Source organism: Caretta caretta, chromosome 11, assembly GCF_965140235.1.
Source record: "Caretta caretta isolate rCarCar2 chromosome 11, rCarCar1.hap1, whole genome shotgun sequence".
NCBI lineage: Eukaryota > Metazoa > Chordata > Testudines > Cheloniidae > Caretta > Caretta caretta.
The window spans coordinates 63,406,988-63,431,733 of NC_134216.1; the positions used below are offsets into that span (position 1 = coordinate 63,406,988).

Consider the following 24,746-nt stretch of genomic DNA (forward strand, 5'->3'; position numbering starts at 1 on the left):
CTAAGTGGGGTAGGCACCTAACTACCATTGAAATCCTATCTGCAGCTTTAGGCACCTAAAGACCTTTGAAAATCTGGCCCTATGTAAATAACAACAGCTTGATTTACAGCAGGTTGGGATTTGCTGTGGATTTGGGGTAGGGATGTGATGTGATGAGAGCAACATATGAGTGTCTTATTCCATAACTAAATTACACTGATACAATTTGAGGCTGAGCCCAGTGCCGGAAATTACCACAGTAAGTATAGCCCAGGGATGCCCCAACTGGCACTGTCAGAAGACTTGGATCTGCTCAGGGGGTGGAACCAATGGGCAGTTTATTTAAATAGGTTCCTGCCTCCCCCATTAGCTGTATAAAACCTCCAGCGCAGTCGGCACAGACCCTTCTTCCCCTTTTAGAGACGATCTATATATCTCCAGGCCCAGGGCCTATTGAATTCAATGGAAAGCCTCCCATAGCACTCAGTGTGCTTGGCTCTTTGGCAATGGACCTAGCACCTTGGGGTCTAATTGCTGGCTGGGACTGAGCTCCCGGCTAAACTGGGTTTGGGTCTGGCCCCAGTCTTTGAATAGAATTATTAAAGCTAGCTCAGCCCAGCCAACCTGTGTTTTGAGTTGGGAGCAGGATGCTACTTAAATAAAGGGACATTATTTGAAATGACTCTGGAAAAGACCAACAAGGATATGTTACTTCATCTTAATTTGCCACATACTATCTATAAAAAGTAGAAATTCTGACAAGCCAATCAGAACACAGCTTACACTGACACTATTAGTTTAGCATAATGAGGATGCTTCATTGTGTTTTTATTATTGAAAAACTGTTCTTGATTGGCTGGGTGGATCGACTTTGCACTTCTATAATTGAGAAACCTAGTCCATAATCATAAATGGGCACAATCTTCGTAATATTAACATACTGTTAAAAATTATCTGCCTCCATGTTGGCCATTGTAAAAGGTTTTATCAGTAAATAAGAGCTGGCCATCTGGCAGCAATCTGATTGTCTGACATTTCTTTCATTTGGTGTAATTAAGACATAATGTCAATGGGGACAGAAAAGCATTACAGGATATTGTTTCTTTTCTGACAGACAAAGAGCAAAGCAAGCCCAGGCATTTATGGAAAATAAACTCCCAACTGCAGCTGAGAGATTCATTTTCAGACTGGGAGGCATTTATCCTATATCTACGAGGTTCTGTTGCATCGACATTTACTGTGGTTATATCAAATAATTAGCAATGCAAGTGTTATAATTTTGCCTAATGGACAAAAGTGCAACAGTGTGACACTGGTATGGGTAATAAACAGCTAATTCCAATTGTCAGAGAAAATGGACCTGTTTTGTGTTTCAGCTGATCAGCAAGCATCATATTTTTAAAAGATCAGGGATTTTTAAAAGTTTCCTATATTTTTTCCAGTGGCTAATGGGAGAGTTAGCTAATTCTATTTGCAAGTATATTGAGCTGATATTGTACATTTGCGATGGGAGTGCAAAGGCCCAGTTAGCAATTATTGCTCATGCAGTGAGCATACATGATATTGATGATCATTAATGATTTGCTACACAAAGCTCTTGTGATAAGTTTCCATTATAGTAGAATCTTTGTATTTAAATTCTTTCCTGACCATACATGTACGATAAGAACTTGATCCAAAGCCCATTGAAATCAGGGGAGACGATTGTAAACCAGTGGTTGCTAAGAAATAGAAATATTTCTGGTACCGCTCTGATTTCATATCAGTGGCAACAGCTCTCTTCTAAAGATACTAACTCACCTTTGGATATCTAATGCAATGTAATCATGAAAATCCACTCCCAGTGATGATGGCACATTCTCACGTCACAACCTTTCATTTATTGCTTTTAAAAACTCTTATCCATTTTGAAGTTCCACATCTGCTTGCTACAGGACCACAAAGCTGAGCTTCATTAATACCCCAGAAAAAAGTATTTAGGAAGATTTGTTTGTAGAAACCACACGTTTGCTTCAACTGTGTTTGCAGCCTTTTTTATTTGTTCTGTGTAAACCTTCAATATTTTTTTTTAGATAAAAATTTTCAGAAGGTGAAAGTCTCAGGAATACTCGGTTAAATACATCTCCAGACAGGAAGTTTTCATCCAGCCATCTTGAAATCACTGTGATTTTTTTAAATTAGGTATTCCTGTTTATAAATTTCAGTTTACCAATCAGGGAGCAGGAGCACTACCATGTAATTTAGGTGACCTGTCAAAGGCCACAAATAGTGAATAGTCAAACATACAGCAAGTAGTTTGTGAAATCTTATTGGCTAAAAAAAGGTTTGCATAAAATTTTTGTCAAGCAATTTTGAATAATGAATAAATATGCAAAACACAAAGTCTATTTGTGGATGGTTCATGACCAGAAAAAGGTCAAAGTTGATGAAATAGCGCACTGTATATTATTACCAACTTTATTAGGCCCGAGTCCAGCACATACTTAAGTATATGCACAGGTTTAATCATGTAAGCAATGTCATTGGCTTCAAAGAGGCTGATAAGATGAAATAAAATTGCTCATGTGCTTAAGTGTTTGAAAGATCAGGGCACTGGCAAATAAGTAAAGGTAATGTAGGGCCCTACTGAGGTACCCAGAGAATCTACAGAACTTGATCCTATCTATATCTAAAGTATTCCATTAATTCATCAGTCAGTCATGTTCTCAGTGAAATGGGACTCAGTTAGATGAGCTAACTCCCTTCTGCATAACAAAACAACTCTTTAGACCCAGGGGAAAGGAAATTTTCAACAGATGCTGGGCTGATTTTTTTACTCTTAATTTCCAGGGACCAGGTTTTGCAAGTCTTGCCACAAACATCTGAGCAGGTAAAGTAACTTCAGCATCTTTGTGACACCTTGCTGGTGCGTGATGCTAACAATGTTTACAAGAAACCTGATGCAAAGTTAGTTCTATGAAACAGATTTGTATTTAACTTTGTATAGAAATTAAGGAAAAAGCAAGCCTGAAAAAGCTTATACCTAAGAACTTTACTAATAAAGGGCTGGGTTGAGCCTTGCCCTTATGCGGTCATAGGAAATTATGAGATTTCCCATCCTCCAATTGTGGCCAGTTGTTTCACAGACCACGCATGGATGTCCCAGATGTATGCCCTGGGAGCAACTGGGTAAAGAGCTGATGACTGGGGAGGCGTGGGCAGAGAGCATTAGGAATGATTGCTTCCTCTTATTCATCCATAGCTAGCATATCTTAATTAGATTTTTTAGCAATGGAAACAGAAATGTTATTTGTGTTCCCATTCTTTCTCTCCAGCTGGATTTGTGGAAGCCACTGCTGCCTGAAGACATCCAGGCTGGAGAAGAACTGCATGTCAGGGCTCCAGCCTCCAGTTTACAGGAGCTGAAAGGCTGCTTAAATCAGCATTTGATATCTTATGACTATGTCCACTAATTGTCTGATAGGGATCCCCTTGCATACTGAATGACTCCATTGGCTTCAATGACCATCCTCCCTATCATGGAAATGGCAAATTTCCCCCAATCCACAGGGTGGATCCACAGGGTGGTCACCAGACTGTGTTAATTGGATCCAGCCTTTGGATCCTGTGTGTGTCCAGGCCAGCTGGGTCTAGGCAAAGTCCAGATACTGTCTCTTCCTCTGCATCTTCACACTCCTGGGTTGCAAATTCCCTGTCTGCCCTCCTTTCCTTGGAATGAGGGAGTCTGTGGTCCAGATGACCTAGGCCCTGAATCCAGTGATCTGACCTCCTAAGCCTCCCCAATGGCCTGTGCACACTCCTCCAGAGCTTCACTCCTGTGAGCACTCTAATTTCTAGTTTACATCCCCGGCAACAGTGTGGTAGGTAAAGTAAGGAACATGGTCTTGCAAGGGAACTTCTTAAATGCACACACTTTACTCTTAGATAGCACAGGAGAGTTACAGATCTATGCAAAACCATAAACCCCTGAATGCAATCTTCCCCCATCAGGGACCTCTCCACTCCTGACAGTCCTTGGGGTTGGTTATTGTCCTTGAAGGGAGACAATGTCCCTCCTGCCTCCACTTCTCCAGCTATGCCTTTTGTTTTGTGTGATGGACTGGCTCCCTTTGGCTATGGGCCAGGTGGTCAGTGGAAGAAACTGCAGATCCCTCAGTGATGTGATCAGGCTGAGCAGGAATCCCGCCACGCTCCTTCTCCCCAAACAGATATCTATGAAGAGATGATACATTCAAAAGCAAAGGCCCTTCTGGGAAAAACTCCATTGTTCAAGTAGGTGAGAGCCATTCAATGCTGATGCTGCCTTGATTGCCTGGTCATATCTTTCCAGACATGGCTCCTCACTATGTGCCAGGTTCCTGCCACCAAATGGATGATCTAAAGTATATCTATACTGCAATTAAAAACCCATAGGTGGCCTGTGCCAGCTGCAGCCCTCCCATGGTCCTAGAGCCTGGGCTTCAGCCCCAAGCCTTGAAGTCTACACTGCAATTAAACTGCCTCACAGCCCAAGCCCCGTGAGCCCATGTCCACTGGCACAGGCCAGGTGCAGTTGTCTAATTGCTGTATAGACATACCCCTAGTCACAATGACTGTTACCTGTACAACTAGTCTTCATAAAACAAAATGGTATTCATAATTGGGCAAAGATATAGTCCCCAAATTGTCACACATCACATAAAATATTTAAAAACCCAACCCACCAGCTATAATGTTTCATATGAAAATTACAGTTCTGCAGCCATCCAGTGCTAGGATGGCAAATGACTAATAGACATACTGAATACAGCCCAGCTGTAGTGACATTCACTAATAAAAGATACCTTGAAAGAGGATTAAAGTCCATTCTGAAGCTATGACAAGCAAGACCATTCACAGTTAAAGCTGATATCTGATCTCCTCCCTAATGAATTCTCTTTAGTAGTAATTAATGTTGATGCCTTGTCAACAACAAGTGGAGAGATATGGGATAGGGTTGCCAGTATATAACTATCTAGCATCTGGGATCGGTGTTTACAGTCTAACTGAAATATTATTGTGGTTCAGATTTTCTAAAACTGGACTCTGTTTGCACTCATAATGATTTGTGCCTCTGTTGTGTGGGGTGCACAAAAGGGAGGCCAAGTGGAAAGGCAGACTGAAAATTTGATTCTCTGTTCTTTAGAGGTGAAAAACAGAATGATAGTTAATTTCTGTATACAGACTTTGAGGAGAAGCCCCTCTAAGAAGGTGGGTGGCATACAAGGAAGGCAATATGACAACTTGAGCCATGTAATGATGGAGACATAAATGGCATATTATATTAGGGTCATCAAATATTCAAGCTGCATTAAACTCAGAGATTTCAGTTCACAGGAGCTGTGATGAGCTCCTTTTTGTTGGTGTCCGTTCATGTGAGTTTGCACTGCTTACATTTTACCTTGAGACACAGAGGTGAGAAAGCTCATATTGAAATTCAGCTGAGAGCACTCTCAAAAGTTAAAAGGGCAGCCTTCCAGAAATGCCGGTCAGTGCTTGAGACAGCAGAGTAGCCTATTAGTGCTCTCAAAGCATGACATTAGCATGTGAACTTGCACTGCTTTCACAGTTGTCTTATTCTGAGCATGTACTTCAAGCACAGATTTAGAACAGTGTTGCACATGGCTGTGTTGTCTTTCAAAGAATTCTACTAAAAGCTCAGGGCCTGAGCCAATGCCCAGTGGAGCCAATGGAAGTCTTTCATTGACTTCAGCAGTCACTGAAGCAGGCCCATGATGAAGCAGATTCAGAATTAATTTGTGGCCAACCTGCTGGAGCATCTATTTTCCAGGACAAACACAGTTTTTGCAAACCTATAAAAAAGCACCATTGGGAAATCTTCCAAAAATATATTTTTAAAGTGTGAAGTTTTTTGAAAATTTTTACTGTTTCCCCCCCTCCCCCTCAAATGACAAATCTTTAACATGATTTTTTTGATCATGGAAAAATTTTAACCAGTGCTTACAGCTGGTGAGAAAAAACCTGAACATTTTCAGGGCTATTTTTTGGTGGGTGGGGTGGGGGGCTTCAAGATGGGGGAGTGCTCAAAACGTGAATTTTTAATTAAAAATTTAAAAATCTCAATATTCAAAACATGTTGGCCTGTTCTATTACAATTATTATTATTGCTGTATCTAGTGGCCTGATGAGCAAGAGGTTTGAGGTAGACCATGGTGTAAAGGCCATGTTTTTGATTTAAGGATATTGCTAAAGTCATTCTTCAGTTGTTGTTTAGGGAACTTTAATCTTTCTCTTGTTTTTTCTTCAGGGTCCTAATACGTGACGTATAAAAACAGCTGGACAGTAGCACACCAAGGGAGGGCAGCAGTCACTGGAGGGTTCCAGAGGGTATTCCTAAACTGTATATCATCCAATGGAAGAGGTAAGAAGGAAACCAAGTCTGTCATTTAGGTGTTACTCCTGCAGTGAGTTCTATGCGAACGCTCCTGTGTTTGCAGAGAGCTCCCCTGAAGTCAGTGTGGCTTAGTGGTCTGCCTGCTTGGAGCTCATTGCAGGATCTGGCTTTCTTCAAGTCCTTTGCATGAAATCCTGGCCCGTTGAATTTAATGGGAGTTTTGTCCTTGACGTCAGTCAAGCCAGAATTTCACCCTTTATTTCTTAATCTCTATAATGTAAATGCTCTGTGTGAAGGATTCATGCATTTAGCTACAGTCCTTCTGTGGACTATTTTTTTCCCCGTGTTGAACATGATCTCTTCCCTTCCAGGTAACATCTATAGGCTTCAACCCATTGTTTGCTGCTTTTAATCCATATTTTGAGTAGTTGAATATCCATTTATTATGCCTCTTCATTGTTATTTATATAAGCATTGACATTGTGCTAAGCACTGACCAAGACATGAAATGATGACCATCCCGGTAAGCTTATAACATAACAGATAGAAACGGAGAAGATGGGACACCCTGGGAAGGCCAGAGGAATGAATAACTTGAATTTTTTTTTTTTGGTTGGGTTCCCTTCTATGGAAGAAGTGAGCCTTTAGAAGAGGCTTGAATGTGGTGAGAGTGGAGAGCCAAGACATCTGGACTGTTGTTCTCATTTATATCTTCCGCAGTCGATTTAGAGGACATGCTCAAAGAGAGAGCTTTGTGGTATTTTTTCTTCTAGGCATATGATGTGTGTTTACTGTAAGCATTTGTATATTGCTATTGACCTGAAATGTGGAAAAACTAGTAATCATCCGGCTGATGGATCCAGCCCAATGATAGTTTTAGGATTTGACTGCATCATCCAATTCCTAGTGAAGTCAATAGAAAGGCTCCTGATGGGGTTGGAGCATTGAATGGGCTCCCGAAGGAGTCCTAGGCAATGTTTTCTGGTGCCCACCTTTGCAATGTATTACTTTGTATTTAATTTGATGTAAGTGAAATGTCTTGCCCCATTATTTGGTCTTGAACAGTGCTAAGTAATATCACAGCCTGAAATATGCTCAGAGGCATGTACTGTGTATCTAAGAAACATAAAACATTTGCTATTTGGAAGTGGGTGGGTGGGGGAAAGAGGGGGACTCCCTGTTTAGAGCAACAATTCCCCACGACTATTTCAGATTTATCACTGGATGTACCAGATAAAGGAGAGCAACAGTGAGCTCGTGGCACAGCATTATCTAGGAGTGACATATGGGAACCAGCCAATGTATTATCTGAAGGTGAGTGGGGAAAGTGTTGTTTAGATAAATAAAGAGCATCTCCATAAAATGATGAGGGAAAATGTCAAGGTGACATAAGGTTGAAATAACAGGAGAGGTTTTAGCTCCTAGACATAACTCTACAGAAATGTGCTGTCTTTTGTATCGACAATTGCCATCAGTCTTTGATACCACTTTTCTATTGTGAAGACACCAGATTTGGTTAAAATCCTGTTTTGAAAAATAATATTTAATAAATCTCATTTGGCATTCTATTATTTTTAACAGTGTGATTAAAACTGTGATTAATCAGGATTACTTTTTTTAATCAACTTAATTTGTTTTGAGTTAATCACTGGAGTTAACTGCAAATAATGGACAGGCCTAATAATATACCATAGTCAACCTGGTGTAACTATGTTTGCTATAGTTGTGTGTGTTGAAGGGTTTTTGTTTTTCACTATTCTCTATAATCTGTGACCTTTCTATCTTGACTATTTCATGACAATTCTTATAAGATCTGTCTTCACTGCTGAGAAAAATTGGTTTATCTTTCTTTCTGCTTGTTCCCTTCCAAAGAAGAGAACCTCAAAATTAGATCAGCCCAGGGAATGACTCATATAAGTGAAGGCAACCATATAAGAATTAGAAGCTGCTTTATTGGTACTCTTTGTTCAATGCACACTTTAAGATTCTTGGCCTGGGATGATGCAGAGATTGGATTATTAGGGAGGAAAGCTGGTCATAATGAAGTCTGTAATAGTAAGCATCTCACATGGCTAAGCAGTATATCAAGGATCATATTTCACATATTATAATATGCTAGGCTCTTTTATTTTAATATTTCCTACTGATCACTTTTACACTCCCCAGATAAGTCAACCATCAAATAAGGCCAAGAAGATTATTTGGATGGACTGTGGGATTCATGCCAGAGAATGGATCTCTTCTGCCTTTTGCCAGTGGTTTGTGAAAGAAGTGAGTCCTTTTCCCATTTCAGTATACAATTTGCAGATAGCTTTGGATTCCTCAGTTCTCTTCCTCTACTTATAAGAAATTGTTAAACTATTTCTTCAGAGACAGATTATACCTTGAAGTGCATTACACGATCACTTCTGGAGACCCAAGTTCAAACCAGGGCTTGGGATGTAACAAATGAACTTGGACCTGTTACAAAGCCCACTGAAGTCAGTGAGAAGCCTGCCCTTGAAGTCAGTGCATTTTGAATCATGGTCTTGGTGCATCACAAAGCCACCATGAAATCTGGAACAATTTTCCATTTCTGATCCCAAGGGTAAAGAACTAGAGGGTTCTGTACGGTGGTGTTCCATATGTATAGGATCTATCTCTCCTACTGTGTCTCTCCCTGCAGAATTTATCTTGCATTGTTGTAAGGTGCATAGTACCAATGTAGACTGCATTATAAATGTAATCTGATATATTATCACTTTTGAAATGCCTTTGAAGGTGCGGTAGATATCTCGATACACTTGGTGGGCAGGTACAGTCTCTTCCAAAGGAAGTATTCTAGGATGACCAACCAGTCTATGCTCATTCTAAATGAAGTCATGTCCAGTGATTGTTTTGTACCAGATGATCTGGTGCTGTTCTTTTGCATTTTTTCTTCTCAGATTTTACAAAATTACAAAACTGACCCAAAGATAAAAAGCTTCCTGCAGAACTTGGACATATATATCCTGCCAGTTCTCAGTATCGATGGTTATATCTATTCCTGGAAAACCATAAGTTATGAAAACCCAGTAACGGGATTATAAAGATAGATGTGCACTGTATTTATGTTCATTTCTGGCACAATAATGGTACCCAAATGTGAATTTTGCAGCTTCCTTTGCTAGGAAGGGAAGGTAGTTTTTCTGAGGGAAAAAATCCTCATCTTTCTAGCACCAAAACTATTCAGAGGCCAAGGCTGCTGGTCTTCAGTGCTCCGGACTGCAGTTCTTTTAAGAGTCCTTCACTTCTTTGAAGGAGTACCTTGGACAGTGTCACATTGTACCACGACCTTTAATACTACTTTGAGTTCTGGAAGCTCCTTCTAATGCTGCATTTTTTCCAAGTAATCTTTACTGGGGCCTCAGCAGGTCTTAAATTAACATCTCAAAGTTTTCAAGAGAATCTACTGCCAAACCGTACAGGGTGGCTTTTATTTGTCACCCGCAATTTTCCACTGACAAAAATGTCCTAAGAGCTCAGTGTGGCCTCCTGCAACATCCCACCCATCTATCGGCTTTTCGGCTACCCAGGAGGCTGTTGATTAGAACTCCGACCCAGCTTCTTAGGCAGACTTCAGCATCAAGCACCTTCGCAGTGTAAAGGCATTTGTTGCTGATCAGCCCCAGTGACTCCCTGGAAGTTCAGTCAATATTCTCTTTAAGGCTGAAGCTATGCGCTGATCGGACAGTTGTCAGGGGATGCTGTCGAAGATACCAGGATCTTCTCTTCTGGGTTAGGATGGGCTTCCAGACACAAGGCATTTTTTCAGAAAACAAAGGTTAATGTCTGTACGCTGGGTAGGTGTCCTGCCCTCCACCAGAAATGTTCAATTCTTCTACGGTGTTTTTTCCTTAGTCATGAGCTTAAGTGCACGGGGAAAAGAACACACTATGTTGGAATCTTCACCCCTCACTTCTTTGTATCCCAACTCATGCTTCAGTAACACTAGCAGGAGAAACAGACAGACCAATCACTGGCATCTGCATCACAGCCATTTCCCCCTCTCCCCATTACATCAGCATGGAGATACTGTTGGGACCCTAATGAGGCCCTGTAGACCCAGCTGCCTCCCTGTCATACCCGTCTGTCTCCCCGTTGAGTTGAGTCTGCATTAAGCCTGGTGCCTAACAAATCGAATGTCACCAGATCAGGCAACATCAGGATTTGGAGAGTTCCAGTTCTTGTACTCCCTCACCCTGGTTAGTCAGTGGAGAAGTGCACACAGGCAGTGCATAGTGTGAGTTTGAACTCAGCTGCTAAACTGGACAAGAGCACTACCTGGGGGTGGGAGGCACAGAACTGAAGTGTAACGAGGAGATTGGCTGAGAACAATAAAAAAATCAGCTGAGTTTTTTGAATCTGACCCACAACCTGGATTCCATTATAATCATACTTGGACACTGAAGTACCCCCTAAATCTGAGGCTGTCTTTTAAGCTGGGACCCCTGCACTAATGTAGGGGAGTGCCTGGGAAGAAGTCCTATGACCTGGCATGATCGACATCTAGAAATGTACCACACACAGTAGTTGCATTGAATGCAAGTGTTACTAGGCATGCAGGGATCTGAACTAAAGGCGTACCTGCTATCGCAGGGGTTCTCAACCTTCTTCTCTCTGAGGCCCCCCCTCAACATGATATAAAAACTCCAGGGCCCAACAGGGTGCAGGGACAGGGGCCTTGGGCATAGGCATGGTTTGACTTCTATTTTGCGGGGGGCAGGGGCCATCTCCACATGGCAAGGTCCAGGGAGGGAGCGCCACCTCCACCTCCTGACTCACCTCAGCAGGCCGTCCAGCCTGTCTGGGTTGGGGCGGGGCAGCACAAACAAAAATTATAACTCAAGGCGGGGGCTTAGCTCAAAAAGTTTGAAAACAGCTTAGGGTACCGGCCGGGGGTAGCTAGGGGCTGTGTGCGGGCAGGGGGATAGCTCAGGGTGCGGGGAGGGGGAAGCTAGAGGCTGTGTGCAGGGAGGGGGTAGCTCAGGGTGCAAGGAGGGGGTGGCTAGGTCTGCATTCTCTTCTCATCTCACAGTCTTATACATTGCTGTGTGGTGACTACAAGTCTTTTTTGGCTGAACTAATCCTGATCTTTCATCATAACTAATTAGCAATTGATTATTAGGGATCTGATTACTGAGGGGTCGCCAGGATGTTACTGTTTTTCAAAACATCAAAATCCAGTGCCACATGCAAAAAATGTGCCTCCAGTTTTATGTGCAAATGCATTTGTCTGCATGATTTCCACAAATGCCTAGTGTCTCATGACAGAGGTTCAGGCTCAGGCCAGAGCCTGGGTTCTAGGACCTTGCAAGGTGGGAGGGTCCCAGAGCTCAGGCTGCAGCCTGAGCCAGAACACCCACACTGCCATCAAACAGCCCTTTAGCCTGAGCCAGCTGGCACCGGCCAGCCACGGGTTTTTAATTACAGTGCAGACATACCCTCAGTGTTTTAAAATCAGGCCCTATATACTTAGTTAAAATGTATGTTTATAAAACAGTCCAGCATTTATGGCACTAACCTTGGACTTGGGAGAGCTGGTTCGAGTCCATCTTCTGCCACAGGCTTTCTCATCGACCTTGGGCAAGTCACTTAGCCTCTCTGTGCCTCAGTTTCCCCTTTAGTTTCTGCCTAAAGAGTTTACAATGGAAACAGACAAAGGACAGGAGAATGGGAATAGTGTTAGCCCCACCTTACAGGTGGGGAACTGAGGCCCAGAGAAGCTAAGTGACTTCTCCAAGGTCACACAGGAAATCTGTGGCAGAACCAAGAATAGAACTCAGATGTCTTGAGTCCTAGTCCTTCTCTGTCCTTAACCACAAAACCATTCCTCTCTCTTAATCACAAGGCCGATCAGAGAGATCCCAGAGCCTTTCCTCCACACCACATTTATAAGCATTTTAAAATCAGACTTTGTTGCCATTTTTCCAGAGCACATCAATGTAATTTTATTGTAAGTTTGTCTTCATTACCAGCCAATCAGTCCTCACTCCTGTGTTTGGTTCCTGAAGTCCATCACCAAATGGTGTAAGTAAGACTGACTCCTGCGGGTTCCCTAGAGAACAGCCCTTCCAATGTCAGGCATTAATTTACAGTGAGACGCGTCTGTCACCAGGCTCAGCAGCAGAAGGTGGCACTAATTAACTCTTCTCCCCATAGGAACGCCGCTCCCCAAACTTACATTTGTTTTAAGGTGTGACTTGTAAGTCTTTACATTTTGTTTGTAAATTGTGTCTTCAGAACATTAAGAGTCAGGAGAAGCCCCCATGTGGCCCATCATCATGATCTGGGCTTATACTATTGAGGTCTGATCATAAGCAATCCATAACCTTTAGTATGCAAGATTTAGCACCGTTCGAAATGCATCCAATGCAATTGCCACTGCCAGCAGATGGCGCTGCACCATAGGAAGAGATGCCTAAATGAGCTGGCGTCTGCCAGTTATTATAGAGGCATATTCTAAAATGAACCCAAGATTTCATAGATATTTTGATGTTCCCCGTAAACGCTTCTTATCAGATTCAAAGTCATTATGAGGTCCTGAAAACTAAAAGGAAAATTTAAGCTGCCAACGTTTGGCATCTTTGCAAATGTAATAGTCAGATGTGTGTTAACCAGCAATTCACTTCAAAAGACAAATAAAAATGGTTGTTTCAGAGTAGCAGCCATGTTAGTCTGTATCTGCTAAAAGAAAAGGAGGACTTGTGGCACCTTAGAGACTAACAAATTTATTTGAGCATAAGCTTTCGTGAGCTATAAATCTCCCCACTGTATTTTCTGCTGAATGCATCCGATGAAGTGAGCTGTAGCTCACGAAAGCTTATGCTCAAAGAAATTTGTTAGTCTCTAAGATGCCACAAGTACTCCTTTTCTTTTTAAAAATGGCTGTGTTGTCCATAGTTTAATTAGCAGGTTTACCAGCATCCATTCAGGGTGCTTCATTATCTTCACTGAGATTAAAACTAATAACCACCTGCACAGGAAGAAGAACCCAGCGAAAGGCATGGGCCATGGAATTCAACCACAGCATTTCCAATATGCAAGGGGGGGAGGAGGGTAAGGCACAAGCAAAGCTTCGGAGCCAGTGCCTGGCTATGATAATGTATCCCTTCTGTTGCATTCCTGTCAGCGCAATGCTGGTCCTTCTGTTGTTCCAGTGATGCCTCGCACACTGTGCAGTGTAATGAGACCACTGAAGGCTGTGGGGAAGAATCCCGTGTTGAACCCCAAATCAGACACTTTGCACAAGTGTTCACAACGCATTTAGGGCTCCTCATGGCAAGAGTCAGCTAGGGCTGCAGAAAACTGATCTGTAACAGCGTTATGTGAGGGTTTATATTTCATCTCCACCTGCCATTACTGATTTTTTTCCTTTGTTTTCTGTGCCTTTAACAGAATCCTTATATACATTGGAGAGCTACATCGAGGACTGTATTATGCAGGAGCTACTAAGTCAACCACCGTTTACAAATGGAAATTGTAAATGAAAACAAACTCTCCGACCTTAACATCTCTCCTCTAACTCCCCTCCTCCGCCTGCTCCCTGAATCCTCTGCATGGCTTTGTCTTGTATTCCTTTGTTGCTTTTTCTTTGATTCTCTTTGAGTGCTTAGTGGTGTGGGGATACATTTTGATCTCATTTACGCTGGGGTAAGCCTTGCGTAATGCCACTGAAATTGGTGGGGTTACTTTTGCTTTACACCCGTGTAAGTGAATCAGAGTGTACCGGCTTAATTAAAAAATAGAAGGTGTTATTCTTTATTGTGGTCCTCAGGATCATTTTTACACTCAGCCACTTGCTTTCTGACACATTCTGCAGGCAAATCCTGCTTGCCTTATTCACATATGTAGACTCACTGAAGTCATTTATTTGTAATTATGATCATTGGGTTATAACAGGGTGGCCAAAATTTGACTGATGGAGTTCGACAACGTACTTGATAACACCCATTTTTAATACATAAGTAGATTGAACAAACTACGGGCCCAATCATGTGATACTCCATTTTCATCCAAGCACCCTCTCGTTTTCTGCTCCATGCTATATAAATTAGTGCAGCCCAAAGGTTGCCAGCAAGTTCCCAATATGGCCCTTGTTCAGAAAAGTTAAGCTGTCTCAGGGGCAGCATAATATGAAATGGTTAATAATACAATGTTCTGCCCGCTTCCTGAGGGCAGCAGGAGAAGATGGAAAATTAGTTTCTTGAGAGTTTGTGAAAAACATCTCTGTCCATTTTCCAGAGCTATTCAGATTGTCAGCAGCTATTTTCCGTTACACCACTTGGGCCCTCAACTCCACTCACCTCTTATTCATTTGCGTAACCCAGAGGTTCCATCATAAGTGAATACCTAAGGTTGGACCTCACACCCTGGATCTGAACACATCAGGCTTTGGATCCAGATTGTATCCAGACTTTGAGCCAGCGCTTCAGCTGTTGTAAATCAGCATAGCTGCGTTGATTTCAGTGGAACTGTGTGGATTAACACTAGCTGAGGATCTGGCTCTTTGTGTCTCAGCCCCATCTAGTTCAAATTCTCCCTCCCCTAAACTGCTTGTGTGATATACTCTTGGAATTCCAGACAGAAGGGCAAAGGGCTGAATGGACCTGGAGACTAAACTGCTCTGAGTCCATTTTGGGTTCTCCTGGTGCTTGTAGACAGTAGCACAACTCAAGAACACTGTCTCGTCTCCTCCCCTTTGCTTTCTTTTGGCTTCTTCAGAGCTTAGTGCTTTTCTTGACCAGATGGGGAGTCCAATTATAACATAAATAAAAAATAAAATGGAGCATATTGCTTCTACAAGACATGCTGTGCCCATGATTTCCTTCTATGGATATGACAGGCCAAAGCCAATTTATTTTCATTGCCACAAAGCTGGGGAGGGAACAGTGACAGAGAGTGAAAGAAATTGAGATCACATCCAAAATGGAGACTCTAGAATTGCTACAAAACCCAGCTTGGTTACAAAGTTCTAATAGGACCCCTGAACGTTTGGATCTGGGATTTGCATTAGGTTTGGAGTCAGTGAGTTTTTGCACTAGTCTCTCATTTCTGGAGACCTAGGTTTAGTAATGTGCTAAGGACACTCTTTAGTATTCATGTGTGCTTAGGTGGTCTTGGTTTTGAGCATAGGTGCCACAACAACGATGCTTCCACTAGTAGCATATGGACTGTACTCACGATAAAAATCGGAGCTAGTGGACAGATTGGACCACAAATCCTTTAGACTCCTGGTCCCGGGGAAGAATGGGTTGAGTTTTTTCTATTAGTATTTCTTCCTTTCTTGGGGTGGCTGATTTCTTTAATCCTTTGAGAGTAGCAGCCGTGTTAGTCTGTATTTACAAAAAGAAAAGGAGGACTTGTGGCACCTTAGAGACTAACCAATTTATTTGATGCATCTGATGAAGTGAGCTGCAGCTCACCAAAGCTTATGCTCAAATAAATTTGTTAGTCTCTAAGGTGCCACAAGTACTCCTTTTCTTTTTTTAATCCTTTGTTACTTCTTAAAATAGGGTATGTCTTTCAGATCTCTAGCAACCTCCTCAGATAGCCCTGATTTGTGACATTATCCTCTAGAAGTAGTAAGACCCAGATCCTCAAAGGCTTTTAGGTCCCTAACTCCTAAACTATGCTCTTGGGGCAGGTGTAGGAAAGTGGTCATTATAGGGTTAATTTGGTTACCCAATGTATTATGGGATGGAGCCATGCTCCACCCCCTTCCTTACTGCTTGTTTTGTAAGTGGGAGTGCTACACTCTACAAACTCTGTTGTGATGCAGGTGAATAAAGCAGCAAGTTCCCAGCCTGCAGTACTGTGAGTAGAGTGGTGGTTTTGCTGAACTAAGCAGTTTCTTTACAAAGGCAGGGACCCTTTACTATTCTATGTTTGTGTGGTGCCTAGTATAATGGGGCCCTATTTTGGGCTTGCCCATTGTCTCTGCTGTAATACACGTGATCAGTAATAATACACTGGCAAACCTTCAAGCTCTGCTGTAGGAAGCAAGCCTCAGGAAGCACCAGTTGATTTAAGTTCTGCCCTATACAGGTCCTCCCCAGAATTGTGGAAATAAGTGAAATAGGGGGCTAAGGGGGGAAATGGGAAGCAAAACTTGCTGCAGAGTTGCTTGGGGAAATATATTTTAAAGGCTAGTAAAAAAGGAACTGTTGTTCTTCGTGGTAAACTCTAAAAGCATGACGTGAAGGAGGATTGCAGCTGAGAGATATATGGAATCTGGAAGTTTCTGGGTCGAGCTGGTGTGGTCCCAGCCATGCTAGCGTGTCCCATGCATAGGTCTCTACTACTTACTCACATACGAGTTTTGAATGTTCTTCACATTGCAGGGGTCAGTTTAATTAGTGGGTATTTTGTTTCCTGTATTTGTTTCCTATTTCTCTGCTATATCCTGTTGTATTGAAATAACCACCATTGCCTTGTGAGATTTTGGGCTGGCAATGGGGGCCTAGCCTCTAGGTTGCTAATGGTGCTCTTCATAAGCTCTGCTGTTGATTGTCTGTTGCTCTGATATCTCCAGTTTGCATCTGGTATCAAAGTATGTTTCTATTTCCTTTATTTTTGTTATACTCTCTTTTCCCCCGCCACACCCTGTTTGCTAACCCACCTTGTCATTCCTATGTAAGTATAGGATGATGTCTTAGTAGTCATAAGTGAATAAGTCATAAATTCATAAGTGAATTTGCCATGCAATGAGCCATGACAGGACAACTTTGTTAACCTCAGCAGCCTCCTTTCTGGATGTTTGGCCTCAGCAGCAGACCCCCACATAATTTGAAAATGATTGGCATTCCCTGCTCATGAGAGATCCCGGAGTGGAATATCAGGGATGCTCATTATTAAAGTGCATTACATAATTCTAATCCCACAGTTTTGTAAGAAACAGAAATGTCTTCATTCCATATAGACAGAAGGGCAAGGAGCACTCATGGATGAGTCAAGGCATGCAAATATCCATTATTCAAAGTTCAGTGCAAGGAACATGTAAAGATCATGCCCAGTTAAGGACATTCTTGCATGTTTCATGCATGATCCCTACATCATATGAATGATTATTGTATGCTTGCTGGTATAAAATATATGGACAGAGCTAGCTATCTTGTATATACCAGCTTTCATGGAGCTCCTCTGTATGCACAGCAGCCATTCCTGCTACTGGCTTCTCTCTCAAAAAGCATTGAAGAACCTGATTGTGCTATTAGCAAGGCTACGATGGGTAATCAGAATAAGCAAATGATGTACCCTGCTCTCGCCCTGGGGAAGACCTTGACAAATCATGGGTTCTTGTGAGAAGTGGCTTAAGTTTCATACTGGTATAAATTTGGCAATGCTACTGGAAGGTGTTTAGAGGAAGTATATAATTCAGGAAGGAGAAGGATGTTCATGGAGTTTAAGAAGAAGAGTTAAACACTGGATTGGCCAGTGGGAAAGAGGAAACGTGTGATATACAAGTTCATAATTGTCTTGTCTAGTGTTAGGGGTCAGTGTGTAACTATGTTAAAACAGCAGACTTTTGTGTAAGAAAGCTTTACCTATCCTGGGCCTAAAATATCCATGAACCCTTACTGGGGAACTGGTGATATTGCTAGGATGTAAAAGAATGAAAAATGAATGTTGGTTGACTCTGACTGGTGGGGAGAAGGACTGAAGGAAGGAATGGAACCAGTGAAGGAGAGACTGAACATGAGAAGAATCACCCAGCATCCAAGATCTGTTTGGGTGACATCCCTGGTGATGATTAGCTATAAAAGACCAATTCCAGATCCATGTAACAAAAAGTCTCTAACAGTGCAGCCCCTTCCTTTAAGGGCCAGGAGGTCTTGGGCCAGCCAGCCCTGTTCAGTTAGCTCTGCCCCACTGCACTTGGGCAGGGGGTGGGATTTAAAAGGAGGAAGAGGAAGCAGGTGCGGGAGGTCTATGGAGAAAAGTAGCTGGAATCCCCTGGTCAGGGGAGGCGGTCTAGACCAGCTGAGGGAAAAGAGATGTAGGGGGAGTCTCCTGTGCCTGGCTCAGAGAGGCGAGGCAGCCAGAGAGCTGGCTGGGGAGGGGAGGAAGCTGGGCTCGGGCTAGGAACTGGTTGAGGGCTGTGGCCTGACACGTGGTAGGAAGTAGTCCCGATCCAGGTGATTGGAGCTCAGGAAGGAGTAGGCAGTTAGACAATGAGGCGGGCCGTTGCTGCTGGGAGCCCACCTATACGGAAGGGGGCTAAAGGCTGAACCCAGTGGGGCTGAAGACTCTTTTACTATGATGTTGTGTTAGACTTGCACTAAGGGACTTTGTTACCCTGTAATCCTGCAGAGGGTTGAACGATTTAAAATGGGTTGGCTGCTGAAGATATTTATGGGGAAACTGAGGCAGAGTGTTACAATGCTGGGTCTTGCTGTGATGGGACACTCTGAGGTGGTGAGTCTTGTAACAGTGCCCATCTTGAGAAAGCAGAGCAGGTTTGATGGCATTTAATGCCAAGATAGGTCACTCGTATTACAATTGACTGTCTAGCGCTCTCACAAGCTGCAACATTAGATTGCAGATGATTGGCACTCAAAAAAGAAATGGTCATCTGATGTCTCTGTTCCTATTGGGAAGTTTGTGGTAAGTAAGAGAGAGAGGCTCTAAAATCTAATGGAGAATCCAGAATATAGGGAAAAATCACCATATCCAGTCCATAATTAACAATCCAGTATCTTGATTCTCCTCCTCACTCCATTCACTGACTGTACAGAGTTAAGATTTCAAGATTTTTTTTCAGTAACTATCCCAGGGAGAGGAAACTGGGATATTTTTTTTTCCTAGGATTTTTACAGTTTAACAAAGTGTCTGTAGCTTAATTAATCTAAAAGCTGGACTTGCCTGTGCTCAGCAAGGTCCTTAACAGCAACCAGGTGAAGTAATGAATGAGTTGTGAAATGGGATTCAGTATTGAAGGCAGTCTTACTCTCTTCAGCAACTGCTTGTGATACTGACCTGCGACGATGATTGCAGACCCATTTTAAAGGGAGATTTAATTATTATCATGAATAACATGGGCTAGCGCTTCATGGAGGTGAATGACTGGGAGGGCCAGTTCCCTGTCAAACTTCTAATTGGGAAGCGTTCAGAATGGGCCTGGGTAACAGCCCCCAGTGCCAACAGGATATGATCCCATGGAGCAAATGATTGCATGATAGCTTTGCTGCTGAAATGCATCATTTGGTATTTGCGTCCAGCTCACCAGGCAGGTATCCAATTAGTCACACACAAGAAATCAATCCAATTTTCTTTTGCCTCGTACTTCAGAATCCCATTAATTTTACAAACTCTTGTTAGTACCTGCAATCTCCAAAACATGACCCAAGGATATTCTTAGTGTGTGAGCAACAGGGAATCAATAAGGGCTCTGGAAAGGGGCAAAAACAGTAGTAAAAGTTAATAGTAATTATTCATGGAAAGCAATCTAAATCATTTTTAATTTAATTCGAAGTCCAATATTTAAGGATTCTTGAATACTAAAGCCATTTTAATCATGCTTATCCTGTGTCTTATTGAGTAGGACCAGAGTATTACTCCTTTTTTTGTGTGTGTGACCCTGAGTTATCAAGGACATGCTGGGCAAACAGCCAAGGGTAATACAAGCTCAATAATAATAATCTATACTTTAAAGTTAACATGATGGCTATTACACCACAGCCATGCTGACTGGAGGAGGGTTCGATCCTCTAGTCCTGATAACTGCTTGACTTAGTACTTGTTTTCGTGCATGAGAAACATTATAAAATTAAAACATATATCTTGCAAGCAGGGAAAGGCATGAAATATAAGCAATTAAGAAATGGCTGAATATATGGAATGGGGGTGGTGGGGAGCGGTGAATCCAAAAGCAGCTTGTACTTGTTAAAACAGCCAATAAAACTTATCGGACACCAGGTACACAGCAGATTGCCATTGTGCGCTCCATGAGAATAGACTCGGAGATTTGTGGGACCTCTGTTCTATTTAAAGGACTCCACAGGATGCAGAATTAGAGATGGGAGAGACTCATCACCAGCCCACCTAATCCAGTATTTCTCCCTGTTGCATATTTAATGTCCAGATGAGTCATAAAAGCCCCAAGTGATGAGGTTTCTTCTTCCATGGTGGCTGTTCTTATAACTCAGTCCATGGGTTCTCAGTCTGCAGGTCATAATCACCCCTGGGAGGAAGGATGGTGAACAGGTTTCAAAGGTCGGGACCTTCTTCCCTTTCCTTGTGGCAGGATGGATAGGAACTGGGAGGTCCCAGAGCTGCCTTCTGTTGTAACAAGGGCTCATGGGATGTGAAAGGTGGCAAATCACTGGCGTAATCCATTCATGGTGAGGATGTTTTCCTTGATATTTATCCTAAATGTTCTGATTGCACTAGCCGAGGCTCTGGCTGTTCAAGTCTATAGAGCTGCTTGGAAGACTGGAAATGCCCCCTCGGACCTGTAGCCCAACAGCATGGCTGAGGCTAAGCTGGTATTGTCCTTCACTCTATGCTGTGCTCAGGAAGCCCCCGAGTAGAATGCTGGCAGGCTTGTAAATCTTGCAGATCTGGCCGCTTCATTCCTGGGTAGCTCATGCAGAAGGGCCTGCACTGAGAGGCTGTTTAGATGCAGTGTAGCTGGGATAGATGATGTCATCTGTGCTCTAGAAAGGCTGAAAGCCTGGTATTTTCTTAGTCTGTAAGGTCTTTGGGACGAGCAACGGTTTCTTCTGCATTTGTACAGCACCCAGCGCAATGGAGGCATGGTTCATGAATAGGGTTCTGAGGCCCTGCAGTCATGCCACTAACAACTCTGAAAAATGTAACCAGTTGATTTCAAGCACAAACAGCTGTTTATGCGTTTCCAAGTACATATTTTGGAGCACCAATAGTATTATTTGCATTACAAGAGCACCTAGATTGGGGCAGCCTTGTGCCAACTCATAGCAAGAGAAAGTCCCTATTTTTAGAAGAGCTGATCAAAATGGACAAGACACAGGGCAGGAGAAGAAACAAACAGGGAAAGTGGCTTGCCCACCGATGACTGTCAGAGCTTGGACTAGAACACAGGTCTCCTGAATCTCATTCCAGGGCTCAATCCTCTAAACGACCCCGCCTTGCTAACATTAATAGTAACAGTATTAATATTTAGTCACAAATAAAGCTTAAAACAAATCTTTACAACTTCAAATTTTTACAATAGCATTTAGGAGTAAATACTAGCTTTCCAGCACCAGATGTACTTTTTGAATATCACAGCATTCCAGTTCGAATCTACTTTATTTTTTTTTTTGTATAGCACAGTTCTCTTACTTAGTATTTTTAGTCACGTCTCATCTCATTGTTACAAAGAAAACCATGAGAAGCTCTTACAATAACTGTGAGAGGGACTGTAGTAAATAAATACTATTTAAAGGTCACATTTCCAAATCAAGAGCTTAGATTTCCAGACAAAAAGTGAGGCAGGTCTTATACTCACATTTGTATGTATTTTATTCACTTAGTTTTTTGCCTTAGTCTCAGGATTCCAAAAAATGATCTCCTGGAATAGTGCTGTATGAAATCCTGGACCCCTCTCTTCTGATACTTAATACCTGGCTTCAAAACACACAGAGTTTGGCAAAACCCACAATGAACTTTAATATCATCATGGGCCAGGAACAGACTGCAACAAGTCTTGCAGGAGGTTTGACCTCAGAGAAGGCTGGCATCTCAGCGGGCTCTTCCCTGAAGAACAGCGTTTTCCAAACACCAAGATGAGCTGTGACATAGAAACTGCTTAAAGGGATATTGTCCACTAAGTTTGATGAAAATTCAGGTTTTTATTTGAAAGAAAGAGAGAAACCTTAAAAAAAAGAAAAGAGGCACCAGGTAGCTGTTTCTAACATTGTTTTAACCTATTTATATATTTAGGAGGTATTCGCAGGCTTACAAAACATTGCTATGTGCATATCCGGGACAAAATGATGATCATTACAACAGAGGACTTTTGTTTAGAGAGATATTTATACAGCAATATAACTGTCAGCTCTGTCTATTTAAAAAGGAGTTATATTGTAGAGTGCAAAAAGAAAAGGAGGACTTGTGGCACCTTAGAGACTAACCAATTTATTTGAGTATAAGCTTTCGTTAGCTGGCTGTAGCTCACGAAAGCTTATGCTCAAATCAGTTTTGTTAGTCTCTAAGGTGCCACAAGTCCTCCTTTTCTTTTTGCAGATACAGAATAACACAGCTGCTACTCTGAAAGCTGTCATATTGTAGAGTGAGTCTCTTTACACTACCCAGGACATGTTGTTTTCTGGAGATTTTATTAAATTGACTGAAACTTCTGATATTTATCAAACCAGGCAACTTTATCAAATGCTAATATTTTTTTAAAAAACGGACAGGTGTGCTTGATGATGATGTTGTTGTTTTGTTTGCAAGCAAATGTACTTTGAGTATTGAATGGTAATCAAATACCGAATTCAAGATTTTTTTTTAAAATAGCAAAAGCAGGATAATGATTGAAACTAGAACAGGCAATGTTAAACCTATTATAATGACAAACTCAGAATATTCATCTACTATTCAGAGTGCTGCTGAGTTTGGTTCCTAATAATTTACTATCCAGTTTCTCAGTGCAGCCTGGGCTGGGGATACAGGGTGGACCATCCAATTAGAAAGCCATTTGAGGGAGAGTGCCTTCTATCATTAGTTAATCCCCTGACTGAAGGAACTAGGCCAACAAACTGACAGGAGGCTGTTCCCATCCATTTCTCAGGCAGTAGGGAATGATTACCACACATGCCAGTTTAGAGGGGAGGGAACAGGGGAATCCAGGCCTGACCAATGCCCACAGAAGTCAAGGGAAAGTCTCCCATTAATTTCAGTGGGCATTAGACTGGGCCCTCTGTGAAGATCCATAGGTCTTTGGCAAGGCTCTAAAGGATGCCAGGAAAAACAGATTGTAACCTGAATGTTGTTTTATGTCCTCCCAGTTCAGCGCAGACAAATTGCTCTAAGCTCTTTCAGCAAAGACACAATCTTCTGTCCCGCACAAATCTTTCTCAGCATAACATACGGTCTCAGTCCTTCAGGTGATGATTTAGATAAGTTTTGCTGTGAAGATATGTCATCCATGGAAGGCAACTGACACAAAAATGTAGTGATAGAGATGCTGTGTGCATTGGGATGTACCTGATGGCTCTTCCATACGGTCATCCAGCCACTGGCACGGGTGGGCAAACTACGGCCTGGGGACCACATCCAGCCCTCCAGATGTTTTAATCCAGCCCTTGCGCTCCAGCTGGGGAATGGCGTCCGGGGCTTGCCCTGCTCCGCACAGCTCTCAGAAGCAGTGGCATGCCCCCCCTCCTGCTCCTGTACGTAGGGGCAGCCAAGGGGCTCCACATGCTGTCCCGCAGCTCCCCATTGGCTGGAAACCGTGGCCAGTGGGAGCTGCAGGGGCGGCACCTGCGGACAGGGCGGCGTGCAGAACCATCTGGCCGTGCCTCCACGTAGAAGCCGGGGGGGGGGGGGGAATGCTGCTGCTTCTGGGAGCTGCTTGAGGTAAGTGCTGCCCGGAGCCTGCACCCCTGACCCCCTCCTGCACCCCTTCCTCCGAACCCCTCAATCCCAGTCTGGATCACCCTCCTGCACCCCCAACCCTTCATCCCCAGCTGGAACCCTCCCCACTACCACCCTGCACCCCAGTCCCCACTTTCGTGAGCATTCATAGCCTGCCATACAACTTCCAGACCCAGATGTGCCCCTCAGGCCAAAAATTTGCCCACCCTTGCACTAGCATAATGACCCTCCAGCAGTCTGTGTTCATGGAAACTTAACGCTTGGAGGGTGTTTATTACATTGTTACACTACATTACCAGTTTGTATTGCAGTAACACAACGGGGCTCCAACCAGAGATCAGTCCCTCGTTGCGCTAGACATTATTCCTCTGTGTAGTGAAGAAGAGCTCACAGTTTTCACATGGTGGGAGAGACAATAGGAAACCATAACAAACAAATAGGGGGCAATAAACCAAACCGCTGCAGCTATTATAGAATGACTAAAATGTTGTAGGCCTGATTCTGCTCTTGTGTACACCCATTGTAAAGCAGGAGCCAGGCTGCAAATGTCCTTGGAGTTACTGCAGCGTAAAATCAGAATCAGGTCTGAGCGTGTATCTGCCAGCCCCTAAAAACAGAGTCATCCCATTGCGACCATGAAACTGCCTTGTGTTCACAGCAAATTATAGCAAAGCTCTCTTATGGTTTCAGCTTCAGACCTGTCCTATATCCTAGGCCTACAGTAGATTACAGGATCATACCGAACAGTCTTGATCAGCTTATTTGGTTGAGTAAGTATCATGTGGCTTAAGAGGATAGAAAACTCCCTTTCCAA

The 24,746-nt window shown here is 42.8% G+C and overlaps 1 protein-coding gene across 2 annotated transcripts; it reads left to right on the forward strand.

Annotated features, from left to right (window-relative positions):
* The first annotated feature begins 3,299 nt into the window (after positions 1-3,299).
* Positions 3,300-15,108, forward strand: CPO (carboxypeptidase O). Of its 2 annotated transcripts, XM_075118112.1 has the most exons (5): positions 3,300-4,255; positions 6,266-6,379; positions 7,565-7,666; positions 8,519-8,623; positions 13,769-15,108. In XM_075118112.1, exons 2-5 carry the CDS (start codon positions 6,371-6,373, stop codon positions 13,823-13,825), a joined length of 273 nt encoding a protein of 90 aa, XP_074974213.1. In that variant the 5' UTR covers positions 3,300-4,255; positions 6,266-6,370; the 3' UTR covers positions 13,826-15,108. The 2 variants fall into 2 exon arrangements, with proteins under 2 accessions (XP_074974213.1, XP_048726296.1); XM_048870339.1 differs by lacking the exon at positions 3,300-4,255 and having other exon boundaries at positions 6,106-6,379.
* Positions 15,109-24,746: the final 9,638 nt, after the last annotated feature.